This window comes from Rattus norvegicus, chromosome 4 (assembly GCF_036323735.1).
Source record: "Rattus norvegicus strain BN/NHsdMcwi chromosome 4, GRCr8, whole genome shotgun sequence".
In the NCBI taxonomy this organism is placed as follows: domain Eukaryota; kingdom Metazoa; phylum Chordata; class Mammalia; order Rodentia; family Muridae; genus Rattus; species Rattus norvegicus.
The window spans coordinates 153,310,626-153,330,087 of NC_086022.1; the positions used below are offsets into that span (position 1 = coordinate 153,310,626).

A 19,462-nucleotide genomic window follows, 5' to 3' on the forward strand; every position below is an offset into this window, starting at 1 on the left:
GTCCGGTCTCATCCGTGTGAAATACCGGAACACTGTTACAGGTTACCAGTCAGTGTAACTGGAATTAGGCATTACGTTTTGTTGTTACATGACATTGGTTGAACATTAAATCGATGGAGGAGGGGTGCTGAGAGGGCTCAGCAGATGAAAATACAAGCCTGATCCCCAAAACTCACAGTGGAAGGATAGAACAGACATCTAGAAGTCTTCCCCACGTGCGAGCTGAGACACACCCGTGTCCCTGCCCCCCCCACAATTATATGCACACACACTAATAATAATACAGATGGCATGCTATTATGAGATAGTAAGAAAATGGTAAATTATGTAAGAAGAATTAGTCTCTGACTTGGAAGAAAATAAATAAATGTCATGGGGAAAGATTAATTGAAAATTTAATTCCATTTCGTTGAGACAATGTTTATTTCATATATTTGTTACATTCCATCAAGAAATATGTTTTAACATAACAATTCAGTAAGTAAAAAAAAAAAGCCACATTTTTTTTAGGAGAAAAATACTTCGAAGCCTAGGCATTTTCACATATAAATACAATCCACAAAATAAATATACTGCACAGACATCACCCACCCATAGACTGTGGCATCACATTTGTTTTCAATTAGCAATAATCGCGCCTCGGATAAACCTCATTGGCTACGATACTGCCACTGCGCAAAGCTGTGGCATCACATTTGTAATCAGAACATTTTGAAGAGTGGGCTCAGGACCAGCTGCAGCGTGTGCAGCCCTGAGTAACAGAGACCTATGCGGTAAAGTGCTGAGTCAGCAATGTCTCAGGCTCTCCTAGCCATGTGGTCTGCCTCACTAGCACCGTGCGAAGGTATCACCGGCAGAATGTAATCAAACGGGTTTGTATTAGTGTTCTCAAAGTGCTTTAGTTACAGACACGGAACTTTCGTTTTGTACAACCTTCATGTGTCACAAAATATTTAATTTTTGCAATCATTGAGGAATATAAAACTAATCTCAGCTTATAGGCTACAAAAATGGGCTGTGAATCTGGCCAACGGGCTGTGGTTCACCAACCCCTGGCCTTGTCTACTCAGGATCTGCTCCTGAGCTACCATGGGGAGATACACAGCCAAATCAAATCAAGGCACTAACAGGAATAAGGTGAGAGATAAATTCCGGCTTGCCAACCTTTTCACTGTGTGATTTGGGAAATACAAATTAATGAGAATGCTATCTAACGTTGAGTTACTATGTTTTACAGACACTTTTCTGAGTGCTTCAAAATATCAACATATTTCAACCTCAAGGCAATTCTAGGATGTTGCTGTCATTACCCTTACAGAGGAGGAAGGTGAGGCACAGTAAAGTTACAGGCCATGTTCATGCTGGGGTCCGGGTCAAGGAAGGTAGTAGGAGCCTAGAATCTCACTTTCAGCTACTGGCCTTGCTGCCTCTGCTACCCAGAATAGGAAGGAAAAGCAATGAGGTATTTTTCATACACAATACAAACACAGATGCCACTGCTACATATCTACAGTAAGAGAAGTAAATACTGCTGCCTTAGAAACAGCTCGGACTGCTCAAATGCATGTCCAAGTTCAACTCATCACAATATAGCAGAAAAAGTTACAAAGTTTCTTTTGAAGGGCCCAATTAATAACAATGTCTGAACCCATTTGTAAGTGCCCAGAGATTGACAAAAAGGCGCACAAATATAAAGTCTACACAAATATAAGTTACGGTAACAATGTCACCTGTGGGAATCACTGTTGCTACAATGTGACATGTGTCCTTCCACAGCTACTGAGCTCAGAAACAATCACTATGGGTTCAAGGAGAAAGTCACACATTTAGAAATGTTTTTTAAAGAGATAAACACACACACACACACACACACACACACACACCTCTACATCCTACATATCAAAAGACTTCTTTGTTTAATGATGTTTCCTGGTTGCTTTTGCTCCTTTTAAAAAGATTATTTATTTATTTTATGTATGTGAGGACACTGTCATTCTCTTCAGACACACCAGATCCCATTACAGATGGCTGTGAGCCACCATGTGGTTACTGGGAATTGAACTCAGGACCTCTGGTAGAGTCGTCAGTGCTCTTAATTGCTAAGCCATCTCTTTGGCACGTTTTTTGCTCTTTAAATACCTTTGATATATGCAATATTAGTTGGCTTCTGTTTGTACTGTATGTTTCTTTAAGGAAGAAAATAGAACCTTGAAACTGGCAGCAGGACTTGGAGTGTAACCACTGCCTTCAGGATAAATTGATTTTAATTTTTGTGGAAGGTGTTTCAAATATTTAAGATACTTATGTAGGTCCAATTAAAGTATTAATGGAACTAACATTCCATGATGGGCATGTTCTCGATAAGGTTCTCATATCCATTGCAATCTATGCACGTATTCCCCTCCGTCCTTTTAAGATGAGTGTAACCAGCCATGTGGGGAGACTTCGAGTGCCTGATACTCATTGGAATTCCTCACTGTGGACTTTGCATGTAGAGTGCTAGATGCTATGACAGAAACTTCTGGAAATTCACTTACTTACTGGATTTCTGCCCCATGCTATTTCTATATGGCATCAGTGTGACTTCTAAAAAACAAAGTTTCTTTCACATTTTGTAGTTTGCACAGTTTCTGCCACCTGTTATTTCTGAAAGTTGACCCTATGGTAAAGATCTACCTAATGTCATTGAAGAATTTCTTTCTGCACATTTGCTGATAATTCTGTGAGGAATAAAAAACAAAACAAAACAAAACAAAACATGGCTGCCATTTTTCCCCCTCCATACTTAGAAGGTTCTCCTTCTGTGTGGATTACAGCCAAAGGGTGAATTCCTGCAGGGGTTCTGAACTCACACTATTTGTTTGTCTTTCCCTTCTTGGAGTGTGTCTTCTGATGTTCCGTGAGTTGTGACTTTTTGATAAAGCTTTTCCCACACTCCTGGCACTTGTAGGGCTTCTCCCCTGTGTGCTTCCTCTGATGGACGACAAAATGTGACTTCTGAGAGAAGGACTTCCCACAGATCTCACACGCATATGGCTTCTCTCCCGTGTGAGTCCTTTCGTGTAATCTAAGGACTGAGTTCACAGAGAAAGATTTGCCACACTCTGCACATTCATACGGCTTCTCCCCTGTATGCTTTCTCTCGTGTTTGGTGAGATCTGATTTATAGTAAAAGTGTTTCCCACACTTGCTACATTCAAAAGGCTTCTCCCCGGTGTGAGTTCGCTGGTGCACAGTGAGGGCTGACTTCTGGTAGAAGCGGTTTCCACACTCCTTACATTTATAGGGTTTCTCCCCTGTGTGGGTTCTCTGATGGGTTATGAGGTGTGAATTCCTAGAGAAGAGTTTCCCACACTCCTTACATTTATAGGGCTTCTCCCCTGTGTGTGTTCTCTGATGGACGGTGAGGTGTGATTTTTGAGAAAAGAACTTCCCACATTCCTTACACTCAAAAGGTTTCTCCCCTGTGTGTGTCTTTTGATGTACCAGGAGGTATGCCTTCACATAGAAGAACTTCCCACATTCCTTACACTCAAAAGGTTTCTCCCCTGTGTGTGTTTTCTGGTGTTCTGTGAGGTGTGGCTTCTGGTAGAAGGATTTCTCACACTGGCTACATTCGTAGGGTTTCTCCCCAGCATGGATTCTCAGATGTCTAGTGAGAGACGACAGGTGGTAGAAGATTTTGTTGCATTCTTTACACGGGTAGGTTTTATCTCTGGTATGAACTTTCTGATGGATTGAAAGGTCTTCGTTTTTATAGAAAGCTTGTCCACATTTGTCACATTTATAGGACTTCTTGGTATGTGTTTCCTGGTGCGCCAGGAGGGAAGACTTCTGGCAGAAGGACTTTCCACATTTGCTACAGTCATAGCTTTCATGCCGGGTGGGAGTTTTCTGACGCTTTGCGAGTTCTCCTTTCCTAGAGAGAAAGTTCCCAAAGCATTATTAATAGGACTTTCAAAGCTCTTCTGATGCCGTGCTTTCTCGGAATACTTTTGATGATAATTTCCATAATCCTGTTTGTCGGGTTCATAGGGCTTCTCCCCTGTGACACTGATGATCTACACTGTGACCAAGCACTATATGGAAAGACGCTTCTCCTACATTCTAGTCTCAGGGCTTCTTAATGGCCAGACTGTGCTTTCTATAACGTGGCCTCCCCTAGAGCAGAGTTCAGAAGGATGAAAAGTAGCTATGAAGTTTGGCTCTCTTGACCCTACATCAAGCCCCTCAGGCAGGCATTCCTGTTTCGGGTCACATTCTTTGGGGTTTACTCCTGTGCTAGTGCTATCACATTTAATTAATAATTAATAATAATAATTTAATAATAATAAAATAATAATTTAATTAATAATTATTCTCCCACCTCCAGCATTTCAAACAAGACTATCCTTCCTCACAAAGCTTCTATTCTACACATTCGTTCTTAAACTTGCCTTGCAGTCCCAGCCTGTTGCTCCTGATGTCTGGCTTTGGGGTCATGAACCGTCCGCCGCTTATCTACAAAAGAATCAAGATTTTAACACACCATCATGGCTAAAGGTTGATTCTTAGGCTTCAAGAAAGGGTGTCAAGACGAAATCACTCTCAAATGAAATTGTCCTCTATACCATTGTGACAGTTTTCATTATTATAAAGAGAGTCTCAAAGAGGGATCAGCTAGATCTGCTGACCTGTGGACATGTCTTGATTATATTAATGGATGTAGGAAAGTAATCTAAAAGTGAGAAGCACTGCTCCCTGGGTTCTGGTCTTTAATTGCATAAAAGTAGAGAAATCTAGATGAGCTGAAGTATTCATTCTCCACCCTTCTGACACACACACACACACACACACACACACACACACCACACCACACCACACATACACAGAGACAGTACCTACATGGCAGCTCAAAACTGTCTGTAACTCCAGTTCCAGGGATCTCATACAGACATACACTCAGACCAAACGCCAAGGCATGTGAAATAAAAATACATTATTAAAAAAGTAAAAATGTCTAATAAAAGACAGATTTACATGGAGAGGTGAAAATTGGTGTGCTTTTAGATTTAAATATATGCCAACAGTATCTTCAACCATTTCTAGAACTATAGAGGATTTAGGAAGATCCCTTAACTATTTCAAAAGGCTTTCCTGACCGATATTTCAAAGGGTCACGTGGCGCAATACGATTTTTTTCTGACTCACCACCACAGCTCCTACGTAAAAATTCTGCTCCTAGTGGCCATGGCTCTTTTCCTTTCTTCAACTTGGAGATCATACTTGGCTTGACCACACGATAGCCTGTTAATGACAGAGATAAGGGAATGGCATAAATCCCTCGGAAGAGAGGTATAATTTCAGGACAGCAGAGAAGATCCCACTTATGCTTCACAAATGTATTCTTTACATGAAGCAGTTAGGACCACACACATGCGTCTTCTGGTGTTCCCAAACAGATGAGCTCTGAATCGTGAAACAAAGCATCACTGGACTTTATAGAGACCCGACATGTTCCAGCGAATGGGGGAAGAGAGGGAAACTACTGGGAGTTACAGATAGGAAAAGTCTTCTCACCCACAGAGACCAGGTGACTGTAGGTCTCCAGCATTACATTCTTGTAAAGGGACTTCTGGGCAGGGGTCAATAGCTTCCATTCTGCCTTGGTGAATTCCACAGTCACATCCCTTAGTGTCACGGGTCCCTGCAACGACAAATTGGAACTCAGTTTGCAGTGACTTCAGGAAGCACAAAAGTCGGGAGGTAGAGCACCAGCAGATCGCTTGCTTAGCGTTTGCAAGGCCCTGGCTCAACCCTAGACAAAAGAGAAAAAGAAAAGCTAACCCAGTAAACCAGCTCCGAGTCCCCTCATTATATTCACTCTGGACAATGACATTAAAGCAATCACTCATGTAGCTTTAGCTAAATTAGCTTTTGGGAAGGAGGCAAAGCTATAAATCCTAATGTCAGTATGTGTAGTAGAAGTATGGTCAAGACACATGGTATTCTGACAGTGGTAAGCTATTGCATTGTGCAGTAGATTTTATTATATTGGATTAGATGGTCAAACTACCTAACATCAACTGGAAATAAAGTTCATGATTGACAGCAACGTGGACCTGTGACAGACAGCACCTTCAGGGACATGTAAATGACACACAATGAAAATGGTGTGCAGAATTGAGTCATTCCTTTATAAAAGTCAGGTAACAGAATGCAAATAATTTCTGATGCTTTTCCTTTGGTTCAATAAAACGTATTTTTTTCACATGTAACAGACCTCATGTCATACACCTCTACATATGGTACATGAAATTTTCGGAGGGAGACATGAACAAATGTCCACTCACCACAGAAAGGGAGCCAAGGATAGACCAAAGAACAATTCTAGCACAGTCCGACTTGGTGAATCAGAGAGTGTAAACCACTTTGCACATTTAAGTTTATGTATATAAGAAAAAAATCGTGAGTAGTTATTCCTCAGTTTTACACCACGTTGACTGCCTTTACATTTTGATGATGCGACCCCCACTGTAGATGCCAATGCAGACAACGGGAGGCGCTTATGAGACAGAGGTGTGTGGCACAGTTATAGGAGCAGATCCGTTATCTAGAGAGAAAACTCGGACAGACAGGGCACAGGGCACACCTCTGAGCTATGAGCAGTGCACACGCCATTGCAGACTCAAGGGAAACAAAGGATAATACAGATCATGTGTCATGTGTATGTGTGATGTACGAATGTATAGGTGTGTAGAGGTATGTGTGCACATGTGTGTGCATGTGATGTATGCCATGTGTATGTGCTTGTGTGAAGAGGTACAAGAGGACAAGTGTGTACACGTGGTATGTGTGTGTGTGTATGTAGAGGTACATGAGGACAAGTGTGTGCATGTGATATGTGTGTGTGTGTGTGTGTGTGTGTGTAGAGGTATACATACCCATGCCCACATATGTGCAACTGTGTAAGCTAGAGCTGAAATTGTGTCTCTTCTTCTATTATTCTCCACGTGGTAACAGAATGAGAATGTCCTCCACAGGCTCTGGCATTTGAATACCTGGTCCCGTTGGTGGTGCTACTTTGAGAGGATTAGGCTATGTAGCCTTGCTGGAGGAGATACGTTACCGGGGAGAGGCTTTTCAAAGCTAGTAACCATTCACAGTTTGCTGGCTGCTTCCCGCTTGGGATTCAAAATCTCCCTTGCTGCCATGATTCTCCACCACGATGAACTCTTACCCACCCTGAACTACAAGCTCAGACAGACCCTTTTACTTATACGTTGCCTTTGTCATGGTGTTGAATCCCAGCACTAAAAACCAATAACCAACCACTCTATCTTCCTTCTTGAGACAAGGTGTCTAACTAACTAAGCCTGAGGCTCAGAGATTGGGCTAGGATGACTGGCCAGGAAGACCCAGAGATCCCTGGGTTTCTGCCTTTCTAGCACTGAATTACATCCAGCTATATCCAGCTTTTTACCACGGCGTTGGGGATCCAAACTCAGGTGTGCATAGCCACACCTCGCTGACTGAGCCACCTGCCCAGTCTCACGCTTTAAATTAGTTGGACATTAATAACCTCTGGGAGGAAAATAAGAACGGGTCCTATAGGGTTTGCATGGTTTGGTAGGAGGTATACTTGTTGTTGTTGTTGTTGCTTTTTAATTTATTTACATCCCAAACTCTGCCTCCTTCCAGTTCCTCCTCACAAACACCCTGCCCCATCCCCTTCTTTGAGAGAGTAGGGCCTGCCCTGGATATCTGCTTCCCACCCTTGGTACATCAAGTCTCTGCCAAAGCAGGCACATCCTCTCCCTATAGTTTTAATGACTTTTTTTTTTAATTTGTTGAGACAGGATCTTACTAAATAGCCCAGGCTTGCCATCCTCCCTTTTCAGACTTTTGGAGAATGGGACGACAGATGCTTGTCACCATACCCAACTCCAGTTTCTCTCATTTTGTTGAAAGAAATGGTTTAGCTAGCTGTATCTACACCCCACAAGATCAGAAATGTAGTATTTTATTGAAGAAACTATTAGGGTACACATGCATTCTTCTTTGGGGGTGGGAAAGAGGAAAGGTACACACACAGGGTTACATCGATACAGACCCGACTGGTAAGAAACACAGACTCCTCCTGTGTCCGTCTCCTGTGCACATCCCTGTGTCTGGCTGCAATACACTATTCCTTTTTAGTTTTCTTGATATCTTGCAAGCACTTCTTACTATTTTGTTCTACATGTCTGTTTGCTGCCGTTGGGAATGATTTTCTGCCTACTGCGGCTCCAGCCTCTACTTACTGGCCTGCTTCCACCCTTCCTTTCTGCATCTGCTACGTCTATTCTATACCTTACTCAAGGCCTGGCCTTCCTCATCTCCTCCTCATGGCTGCAGGGACCTTACCTAACCAAGCTGCGCTGTGTTTTCTCTTAAATTCGGGTAAAGTTGCACTTGAAATTGAAAACCAAAACAACAAAGGAGTTATATGTCTTTTATTTTTCTCTTATTACCAGATGAGTTGGACTTTGCCTTTGGAAACTACAGGACTTTCCCCTTTTAAGTAAGAATGGCAGTTACCCTTCAGAGGGGGTGTTTAGAACCCACAGATCGAGGTCTTTATGGAGTTCTGAAGTTGTAGTCTCTTGGGCTGCGTGGTTTTGTGACCTGGGGACTCCACTACTCCTCTGCTTTTCTGACACTCTGGCTGTGAATTTGCTTGCGGGTGACTTGCTTCTTGTCACTTCTTTCCTCTGACATATCATGCAGTATACTTTCTTTCACGTCTCTGTTCCCCTGGGCCTGTTATATTCCAGTCATTCTTTTATCCTAGATCATTTTCTGTTCTGTTATTTTTTTTCCTGAGTTAATTGAGATTGTGCATTTATTTACTTTTCTGGTTTGTTTTTAACCATAAGCTTCTAATTTCTAAGGTTCTTTCTTATCATAATTACTCTATATTAAAGAATTATGTTACAATGTCCCTTGGTTTTTGTTTGGAGACTATTCACATCATTTGAGCACGTAAGTACTCACGTTTCTGCCTCATCCTTACGTTAGCATTACATGACGGTTGGCAACCTCTTTTGAGAGAGATTATGTGCAGGTCTGTGCTTGTATGTCCCTGCAGGTTCACGTACACATGGGTCCATCTCGTTCTTGTTCGGTTTTGGGGGTTGGGGGACTTGTTTGCTTTGGTTTTGGCTTTTTTTGTTTTGCTTTTGAGACAGGGTCTCTCACGTGGGACTGAAGTTCACTCAACTTGGCTCCCAGTTGGTGGCACTGTTTGGGGAGGGTTAGCTGGCATAGCGTCTCTGAAGGGAGCATGTCCCTGGGGCAGCCTTTGAGGTTATAAAGCATCATCTACTTCCAGTTCACTCTCTGCTTCATATTTGTGCTTGAGGACGCAAACTCTCAGCTTCCTGCGCCTGCCTCTACGCATGTCACTTGGTGACATGCCTCCCACCGTGACAGACTTCTACTCGTCTGGAACCATAAGCCAAACTCCTCCTTCCATAGTTTCCTCTAGTCATGGTGATTTATCATGGCGATGGAAAAGTTACAAATATACCCAACCCAACCTATGAAACGGTGCTGAGGATCAAACTCAAGTCCTCGTACTTGCTTGGCAAGTGCTTTACCAACCAAACGGTCTCCCTGGGTTCTAGTAATTTATTTTATTCATGACCAAATAACAATAAGAGTGGATTCTATTATGATGCAGTATGAGAATATTGCTCAAGCGTAGGTTTAAAATTGTGTTCTTTTGTTAGCAAAGCAAGTTATATATTCCTAAAAATCCCTGGGAAGGTGGTCCTGGGGTGCATAAGAAAGCAAACTGGGCAAACAGGAAGAGTGGGCCAGTAAGCTGAGCTCTTTCATGGCCTCTGCTTCAGTTCCTGCCTTCGGGTGTCTGTGTGAGCTCCTGTGCTGGCTTCCCTCAGTGCTGGACTGAGGCATGGAAGTGTAAGCTGAATACGCCCTTTCCTCCTCGAGTTTGTTTTTTCCTCAGCAGTGGAAAGCAAGCTAAGACGTTAGCTCCCCATGTTCATTTGTCGTGGTATGTGAGATGTGTGTGGGTGCCGGGCCATGAAGCTAGAAGAGATTAGGGAAGGAAGAGACTAGAACACACACGACCTGAACGCAGCAAGGAAGTTATGGTGCTTGGTAGAGGGGGGAAGGGTGGAGAGGTCATGGGGAAGGGGGAGAACAGGGAGTGGGGGGAAATCACCCTAACACTTTTTGTATGAAAATGACAAAATGGAACCAGATACTGTGTATACTTTCTTAAAATGTAGAAACGAGCAGCATAGAATTCACCAGAGAAGATCAACATCAGATTTGAGCAGGCTGAATACAGAATCTGTAAAATTGACACCGCTCGAGCGGAGGACACTGGCTCAGCATTCCAGTGTCAGCGTGACTCATAACCTGTTACTACAAACTCAACGGAGAAAAGTGACACCACCCTCTCAAAAGATCTTCTCATAATGAAAAAACTGTCCAAACCAGGGCAAGGCGACACAATGGTTTGGTTTATAAGTGCCTGCCAAAAGCCCATGGGTTCAAGTCTTGTCTGGAGCTAACAGAATCCTTAGAGGGTCTAGTTAGAAATATCCATGTCACCGAGTGTGTGGTACTCAAGAGCACCGTAAAACACTGGTTCCCTTTTAGTCGTAGTATGAGGAGTTCTTTTCCACCATGACTCCTACCATGATGAGATGATTTGTCACAGACAAATGCAACTGAGGCAGCCGACCATAGACTAGAACCTCGAAACCATGAGACCCAAAAAGCCCACTTCTCCTTACCAGCTGACAGGGTATATGTGACAGCAGGTTGACACAGAGGACTTCCCTAATGTGATCTAAGACGTTTCTCTTATCTAAGATGTGCACCCTCTGTAACATTCAGTGAATGACTAGCTTCTTTCCCCTTAAGGTAAAGGGAGAAGACAAAGATGTCTACTCTCAACACTCCTATTCAAACATCCTAGAGAGAAATCATAGCCAGTGCTATAAATAACAAACTAGAAGGACTATAAAAGGAGAAATAAAACCATTTCTCTTTGTAGATAGTATTCATTCGTGTGGACTATTTCAAAGAATCTTTAAAACACTTTCCATGACTGATAATAGAGTTAACTAAAGTCAGTGTTACTGAAATCTCTCTCTCTCTCTCTCTCTCTCTCTCTCTCTCTCTCTCTCCATATATATATATGTGTGTGTGTGTGTGTGTGTGTGTGTGTGTGTGTGTACGTACGTACGTACGTACGTACATATATATATATATATATATATGGCTATTAAATACTTAAGTATTAGTTCAACCAAGCATGTTCATGGCCTGTATAAAGAAAACCATGTAATAATGAAGAAAGAACTCAAAGACTCAAGCTTGGAAGACTACTGTGTCAATCTTAGATCAATCAGTATATTTAATGTAATTCTAATCTTAGAATGCAAAATGCATCCAGTCCAAATTTAGCAGTCCCCACAGTCTTTAACAGTCCTGACTATATTCAAAAGTTCAAAGTCTCCTCTGCGACTCAACCTAATCTTTACTGCAAGTCCTCATAACATCAAAAACAAGCAAAGAGCAGGCAGTGGTGGCACATACCTCCCAGCGCTTGGAGGCAGAGGCAGGTGGATCACTGGAGGCCAGCCTGGTCTCCAGAGTTCCAGGACAGTCAGGGACACACAAATAAACCTTGTCTCAAAAGAAAAAGTACATACTTCCAACCTACAATGGTATGGGGTAAACGTTCGTATTCCCAGATATAAGGAGGAGGGTGTGGAGTGTAAACAGGGAAACAGATGGACGCAGACCAGAAACCTAGCAGGGAAAATACCAGGTCCTCAAGCTCCATGTCTAGGATCTAGGATACCCGCAGCACACATAAAGCCTCTCTTGAGTTGGCTCCTCCCTCTGCTTATAGTTTTTCTCAGGAGTCATCCTACAGTCCCAGCATCTCCAACAGCCTGGGATCTCCATGACAACCTAGGGATACCCTGCACAGCTTCCTGGGTTTAGAGAGGAGCCCTTTCACCACAGCATTACAGGAGACACCTGGTGATGTGTACTCACTGGGCACTGCTTGCCAGGGCTTTCATCTGTGGCGCTATTTTCTTTATCATACGCTATTACTTGAAAACAAAACGAAGTCTAGTTTAGTCTTCTCAAGAAGCCACTGTCCTAGAGCAGACAGTATCTATACATATTGTTTGGGTTGTTCTATGAAGGAGAATCAGCTCTTCTCGTTTGCTTATTCAATCATTTATATTGAAGTGGCCTCGGGTACTTATCTTATGCTTTGAATTAGAAGCAAGAATTACAGTATTTTTGGTGTTCAAACTGTTCCAGCTTTTTCGATGAGGAACTGTTTCAGGTTTGCCCATCTCCCCCAACCCCTATATCCTTTTAACTTGTTCCAGTTGCTAGGTTACGTCATTTCCATACGTCCTGACGATATGGAATTATCCGTGCTTAATGTATATCCCTTGCCTGAGTATTAGAATCAACCAAGTCTCTACAAAGAGGCAGGCAGATCCTGGTCTATACTACATAGTGAGACTGTCCTAAAAATACAAAACAAAACAAAACAAAAAAAACCTTTTACACACCACGAAATAAAAACCACCCTGTATGCACTCCTGTAACTGTTCACTCAAAAAAACAAGAAAACGAGAGTGAGCATGAGGATGTGGAGAACTGGATGCCATGCACTGCTAACTGGACTATTAAAGGATATGGACACAGTTGGGCAGAATTTCCTCGAAAGATTAATCGCTTTCTTGATGTCTTTACCCACTATTTCTCTCTCCTGAAGGCTGCATCCGTGCCTACTGAGGGGACCCGAATCCCTGCCTACTGAGGGGACCCGAATCCCTGCCTACTGAGGGGACCTGCATCCCCGCCTACTGAGGGGACCTGTATCAGGTCCTAGAAATGAGTCTTTCTACCGTCAAGAGAATCAAACAATATCTGCCCTCTCCCCATGCAGACGGTAATGCTCCACCCACAGGGAGAACCGTGAAGTAAAGAGCCCAGGAAAGGCTGCACCTGTGTTAGAGTTGACCGGCTGAGCACAACCATAATATTAGAGTCCTAGGACGTTAGGAGTCCAAAGCGAATGACCTTTGTCTATCTTCAGCCTTCTTAATAGCCATTCATTTCCCACCTTTGTGTCTGACCTGACATCCCTCCTTGTTAACTCCTCTAGAATGTACAGACAGACTCCAGCTTTCGCCAGTGTGGAGACCATCAGTGTCCTCAGTGTCTGAGGTTTATGAGAGATTTCTCCGCCACACTGTGCTCTGCCCACTGATGCTTTCACTGGAGTCTTTTTAATGTACCATGACATGTGACTCTCTTCTGTCACTACAAAGACCGTTACCAAATTGGCACATGGCATTTGAGATATCTTGAGTCTGTGTTCCTAAGCCACGATCACCCATATTTTGCTCCAGAATGAAATATCTCTTCTTCCTTCTGACTTGAGTGCTACGGTTTTGCAATGGCATTCTTGACTGGAGTCTCCTCAATTATTACCTTCGAGAATAGCGTTCCCTAACACATGACCTGTTTTCCACTTCTTTGCTTTCAAATTGCTTGACTACCCCTCTGAACATAAACCAGAAATGCAAGTCAAATATTGGTGAATTCCGTAGTTGTTTTAAAATCATATTTGTTAGCAGCACCTGTGACCTAGTCAGAAAATTCTTTACATAAGAAGTTGTCACATTCATCATGGAGGTCGTAAGATTTCCCAAGTTCTAATTTTAACATTAATCAAGTTTTAACATTAGTAATAAAGGGTGTGTGTGGGGGGGATTGCTAGCAGTTTTCTTCCTGGAAGTGACAGACTTCCTAAATTTTTTTTAAAAAGTTTGTTTCTGGGCATGTGGTGGCAAACGCCTTTACTCCCAGCACTTTGGAGACAGAGGCAGGAGAATCTCTGAGTTCCAGGCCATCTGGAGCGACACAGTGAGACTTTGTAAATTCTGAATAGCCTCAGTTTTTCTGCCAATTCTTTCAAATATAAGAGATATCCAACGAAAAACTGATCTTTGCATAAAAATCTCCCAAGTGCTTGCCCGTGGGTACCAACCATCGCAGTTCAGGAATAGCTTAGAACAGGAGCATCCCGTTCTCTCACACAAAATGCTCAAAAGATGTGTGCTTACGTGTCAGGGGTTAACTAAGTTAATAATGTTTACTATGGCATTCAGGATGGATGTGGATTAAAGTATGATAAGTGATCGGGAAAGGCCAGCCATTAGTACTGTTACTATTTTTTATTTATTTTATATATATGATGAATATGCTGTAGCTGTCTTAAGACACACCAGAAGAGGACATGGGATCCCATTAAGGATGGTTGTGAGCCACCATGTGGTTGCTGGGAATTGAACTGAGAACCTTTGGAAGAGCAGTTGGTGCTCCTAACTGCTGAGCCACCTCTCCAGCAGTCCTGTTATTATTTTTTTTTTTTATCTTTCTTTTTTTTTTTTTTTATTAACTTGAGTATTTCTTATATACATTTCGAGTGTTATTCCCTTTCCCGGTTTCCGGGCAAACATCCCCCTCCCCCCTCCCCTTCCTTATGGGTGTTCCCCTCCCAACCCTCCCACCATTGCCGCCCTCCCCCCATAGACTAGTTCACTGGGGGTTCAGTCTTAGCAGGACCCAGGGCTTCCCCTTCCACTGGTGCTCTTACTAGGATATTCATTGCTACCTATGGGGTCAGAGTCCAGGGTCAGTCCATGTATAGTCTTTAGGTAGTGGCTTAGTCCCTGGAAGCTCTGGTTGCTTGGCATTGTTGTACTTTTGGGGTCTCGAGCCCCTTCAAGCTCTTCCAGTTCTTTCTCTGATTCCTTCAATAGGGGACCTATTCTCAGTTCAGTGGTTTGCTGCTGGCATTCGCCTCTGTATTTGCTGTATTCTGGCTGTGTCTCTCAGGAGCGATCTACATCCGGCTCCTGTCGGTCTGCAGTCCTGTTATTATTATGAGTGGATTCTCATTACCTTTCAATCACCCCGAAAGTAGTTTTCACTGTTCCATTGAGAACAGTCTGAGGGAAGTGCAAAAACCCAGTGACAATAATGTCACTGTCATACTTTTTGCAAGCTCTACACTCTCATGCTATTTTGAAAATTTAATATGAATCAAAGTCACTGTATGGCTTTAAAGCAGTGGTTCTCAACCTGTGGGTCGCGACCCCCTTGGGGCCATCAAATGACCCTCTCGCAGGGGTTGCCTAACGCCATCAGAAAACACAGATATTTACATTGCGGCTCATGACAGCATCAAAATTACAGTAATAAAGTAGCAGTGAAAATACCTTTATGGCGGGAGTCACCACAACAAGAGGAACTGTATGAAAGGGTTGCGGCATCAGGAAGGCTGAGAACCACGGCCTTCAAGAATTGTTCTTAGTTCAGAGCAGAAGGCTGACTTATTTACTGTGATGCAAATATTTTATGAAGAGTGTATCCAAGATGAAATGTCAGCAAGGAAATAGGAAAGGACTTTAGTTCTTCCGCAATACAGCTAATATGCAAACACTATACCATGAATACCCGAAACGTACAACAGTACATTTCACATGTAAACGCAACTCACAAGCTCTGCTGCCCAGCTGTGCCATCTTTCCTCACTGCTCCCCACCATCACTCCATTGTTTTAAGTCATGCAGGACAGCCATCGGTCTATATCATTGCTTCCGCCATCAGTACAGATGCAATTTGCTCGATATATAGCGTGATCTTTGTTGGTGCAGAATGCCTTGAAAGGGTCTGGAGGGCCCCCGGGGTTCTTCAGACAGTACTTGGACGGCTTAAGCCAGTCATTCCTTCCAGGTTTAATACAGACATCCTCTTTCTGTTTAAAGATTGCTTTATTTTATTATTTCATGTGTATGAATGTTTTGCCTACATGTATGCATGTGTTCCGTGTAAATGTCTGGTACCTGTGGGGGTCAGAAGAGGACATCGACTCTCCTGGGACTGGAGTAACAGATTGTCTCAGTTAGGGTTTTACTGCTATGAACAGACACCATGACCAAGACAAGTCTTATCAGGGACAACATTGAATTGGGGCTGGGCTTACAGGTTCAGAGGTTCAGTCCATTGTCATCAAGGCGGGAACATGGCAGAATCCAGGCGGGCATGGTGCAGGCAGAGCCAAGAGTTCTACATCTTCATCTGAAGGCTGCTCATGGGAGACTGACTTCTAGGCAGCTAGGATGAGGGTCTTAGAGCCCACACCCACAGTGACACAACTACTCCAATAGGGCCACACCTTCTAACGGTGCAACTCCCTGGGCCGAGCATATACAAACCATCACAAAGTTGGCTTTGAGACACCATGTGGGTGCTGGGAAATCAAACCTGAGTCCTCTGCAAGAGCAACAACTGCTCTCAACTACTGAGTCTACTCTCCAAATCCCTAGATTCTCTTTCAAAAACCTTCATTGAACACATGTGTGTACAGAGTTAAACAAATTAAGGTACTCACCTTGAACTTGGTCATTTTCTGCTGTGCTTTTAGAGCCGGGTTCCACCCTTTAAAGTCGGGAGAGTGAAGTCCTAGGAAATCATATGCCACAGCTCCAGGTCCCCTGTGAGAAATTTCCACACAACATTTCAGTACTATATACTGAGAAGCTGTCCTTTCGACCCAATCAGAAGGATCATGAGGAAGCACTACTGGCCTCTTTATAGAGAGTTCCCGTGCAATCTTGACGAGCCTGGGACATTTTTTCTTTTACTAAATCTAAACATTTCTACTCTCTGTCTGTAAAGCATGTGTCTGCTTACCGACTAACATAAAAGAACTCAGCACCAAATAATACACACCAAATAAAGCCAAATAACAGATTGGTTTCAAAGTGGGTGTGACATATGCAAACAGGGGGCCTTAGGTATCTGTGCTGGAGGTAACCTTGTTTTCTGTTACTATCACAATTCCCCAAAGTTTAGAAAGTCGTTTCAAAGCTTTCAAACACCAGGCATTTCTTCTCCCTAAATTACAATTTCTTAAAGCCAAAAGAAAATGAAACACTTCTTCAAAGAACCTTACATATGACCCATTTTCTCTTACATATGATATATTTTCTCTTACATATGATCCGTTTTGCCTTTGGTTCTGTTGCAATGTTTGCTACTTGAATTTGGGACTTACAATGCTATTATTATTAAAATGAAAGGAATTAGATCACAGTGAATAGCCCTCCATGCAGCCTCCAATCAAGTCTTGACAGACACACAACAGGTTCAGATCCTTGTAATTGACTAGCCTCTCAAAGCAGACTGAAATGGGGGTGGGCTGAAATTTAATTACATCTTAATGAACTTTTGCATGGCTGCCAAATCTACCCTCAAAAATAGCAATTCGAAGCCACATGGAGTGAGGCACACTTTTAGTCCCAGCACTGTAAAGGCTGAGGCAGGAGGATAGTAAGATTGAGGCTGGCTTAAGCTATATATAGGTCGAGAGCTAGACCAGCTTGTACTACATAGAGAGACCTTATTTCAAAAACAGTCATTAATTAATCAGACAACAGTTTAGTACCATATTCCCTAAACAGGCATATCATGTATACAGTTTAAAAAAAAAAAAACCCACAAAACCCAGATGCAGATGCTCAATTCCAGCTAGCTGGGTGCTTACCAAAGGCCTAATGTATAAGGCCAGACACAAATGATTCAATCATCAGCCTTAGGAAATCTCCTTCTTAACAGAGAACATAAACGGACAACCGTTCTCATCTTTAAGATCTGCCTCTGCTAGACAGGGTGGCACACGCCTGTAAATCCTGCACTCTGGAGGCTGAGGCAAGGGGCTCAACAGCTGCTATCTAGTCTGGAGCTCCAAGGCCAGACCCTCCCGCCCAAGTTTGTCTCAGGTCTATTTCCTTAGAGGGTGTATATAATTCTCAGTTTCTCAGTAAAATTTAATATTAAAAGGTATTTTTAAAAAGCAATCCTGTACTTCCAAATAATTGTTCAACAGTCTAACAAAGGCTGGACGAGGGATATGGGGAGAACCTTAATTAATCTTTCACACTAAGGGATCCAGAGGAGGCTCGGAGAATTTTTAGAAAGAGAAGACTTCGGGTATGATCAAGTATGCTTCAAGGCTATGTCCTCAGCCGCCGCTTTGCAGAAAGCAGACAAGACTTCAAGGAAGAGACAACAACCACAGAGTTAAACAATAGAGGATTAAGGCCACCCGCAGGTACTGGGTAAACCAAATAGCCTCTGTGAACAGCCTTGAGGGGCCCAGATGAAAGGGCCTGGCTCTGGTAGAAAAGAAGCACCCCGCCCTGCTAATTCTACAGAACTCTGCATGACTGCCCTGCTCCGTGCGTCCAGAGCAGCTCTCACCTCGGTGACAGCGGTTTTAGGGAGGCCCGTGGCCTCTGCTGCAGATGCCGGGGATGGGCTGCGGGCGGACGCCGACGTGGCGGGCTGACAAGGCGAGTGGGTGCCACGTCACCCGGGCGGTGGCTCAGACCGGCCTCCCTCCCGCTGATCTCCCCTCCTCTTTTCTCCTCTCCCCTCCTCTTTTCTCCTCTCCTCTCCCCTCCCCTCCCCTCCCCTCCCCTCCACGACCCGCCCAGCGCGCCTGGCCGGCCGCTGCCCAACAGGATCCCGCGCTAGCAAGCTCGCCCACTGCAATCCGAGACCCTCCCAGGTCAGGGGATGCGGCGGGGGTCGATGCCCCCCCCCCTTGAAGAAGGACAAAAGTTCCACAGCTGACAGATGGGCTCTGCCCATGCGCCTAACGGCCCTCCTTTCTGGACTACGCTTTCCAGAAGCCTCTGCGACGACTCCATTTGTGATCACATTATGAAGTTTGGCGCTGAGTACCTCACTGATGAGTGCCCCGCAGGCCTGGTCTTTACAGGGATGACTGAGCTAGCAATAGGCACCCTGGGGAGGAAGACAGATCGCTGTCTGAGGACGTGCACTGTGCACCGAGGGATAGCCTAAATACTTGAAACGAAGTGTAATTTTACATCCAAAGAGCTTACAATTTTGTCTTAGGACTGCTACCTTTCAAAACTATGTAAACAATAACACGAAACGTGAAAAAAAAGTGTAGTATATACAAACCAAAAGAGCAGACACCGAGTAAAGTGCCACACATGTTAGTTTTCCCCCCAAAATTTTAAAGTTTTATCCTATCCTACTGATGCAGAATGTCACTCTTACCATCTCACTAAGAACAGTATCCTGAATACGTAAAACAACTTGTCCCTGGCCAGAACTTCAGTCACATTGTACGAGCCTTAGAAACATGGAAATATTAAATTCTTCCTAAGAGAGTTACGAGTAATAAAATGTACACCTATAGTATGTGGTGCCGAAGCTTTTAAGATCAACGGCTGAGCTGGGGCAACCTTAAGAAGTCAGGCTCACCCACTGGTCCTCAAAAGGCCAACTTAAGAGACGTTGCGAGCAAGAAGCCAGTAAG

At 43.5% G+C, this 19,462-nt stretch overlaps 1 protein-coding gene and 1 non-coding gene across 2 annotated transcripts; both read right to left on the bottom strand.

Moving 5' to 3' along the window:
* Positions 1–394: 394 nt before the first annotated feature.
* Zfp9 (zinc finger protein 9) lies at positions 395–18,413 on the bottom strand. The gene is made up of 6 exons (NM_001127635.2): positions 18,370–18,413; positions 16,499–16,601; positions 5,560–5,686; positions 5,191–5,286; positions 4,437–4,500; positions 395–3,919 (listed from the first exon to the last, which is right to left on the bottom strand). Exons 2-6 carry the CDS (start codon positions 16,511–16,513, stop codon positions 2,854–2,856), a joined length of 1,368 nt encoding a protein of 455 aa, NP_001121107.1. The 5' UTR covers positions 16,514–16,601; positions 18,370–18,413; the 3' UTR covers positions 395–2,853.
* On the bottom strand, positions 542–683 carry LOC120102774 (U4 spliceosomal RNA). Its single transcript, XR_005504349.1, has one exon. It is a non-coding gene; the product is annotated as a U4 spliceosomal RNA (small nuclear RNA).
* Positions 18,414–19,462: the final 1,049 nt, after the last annotated feature.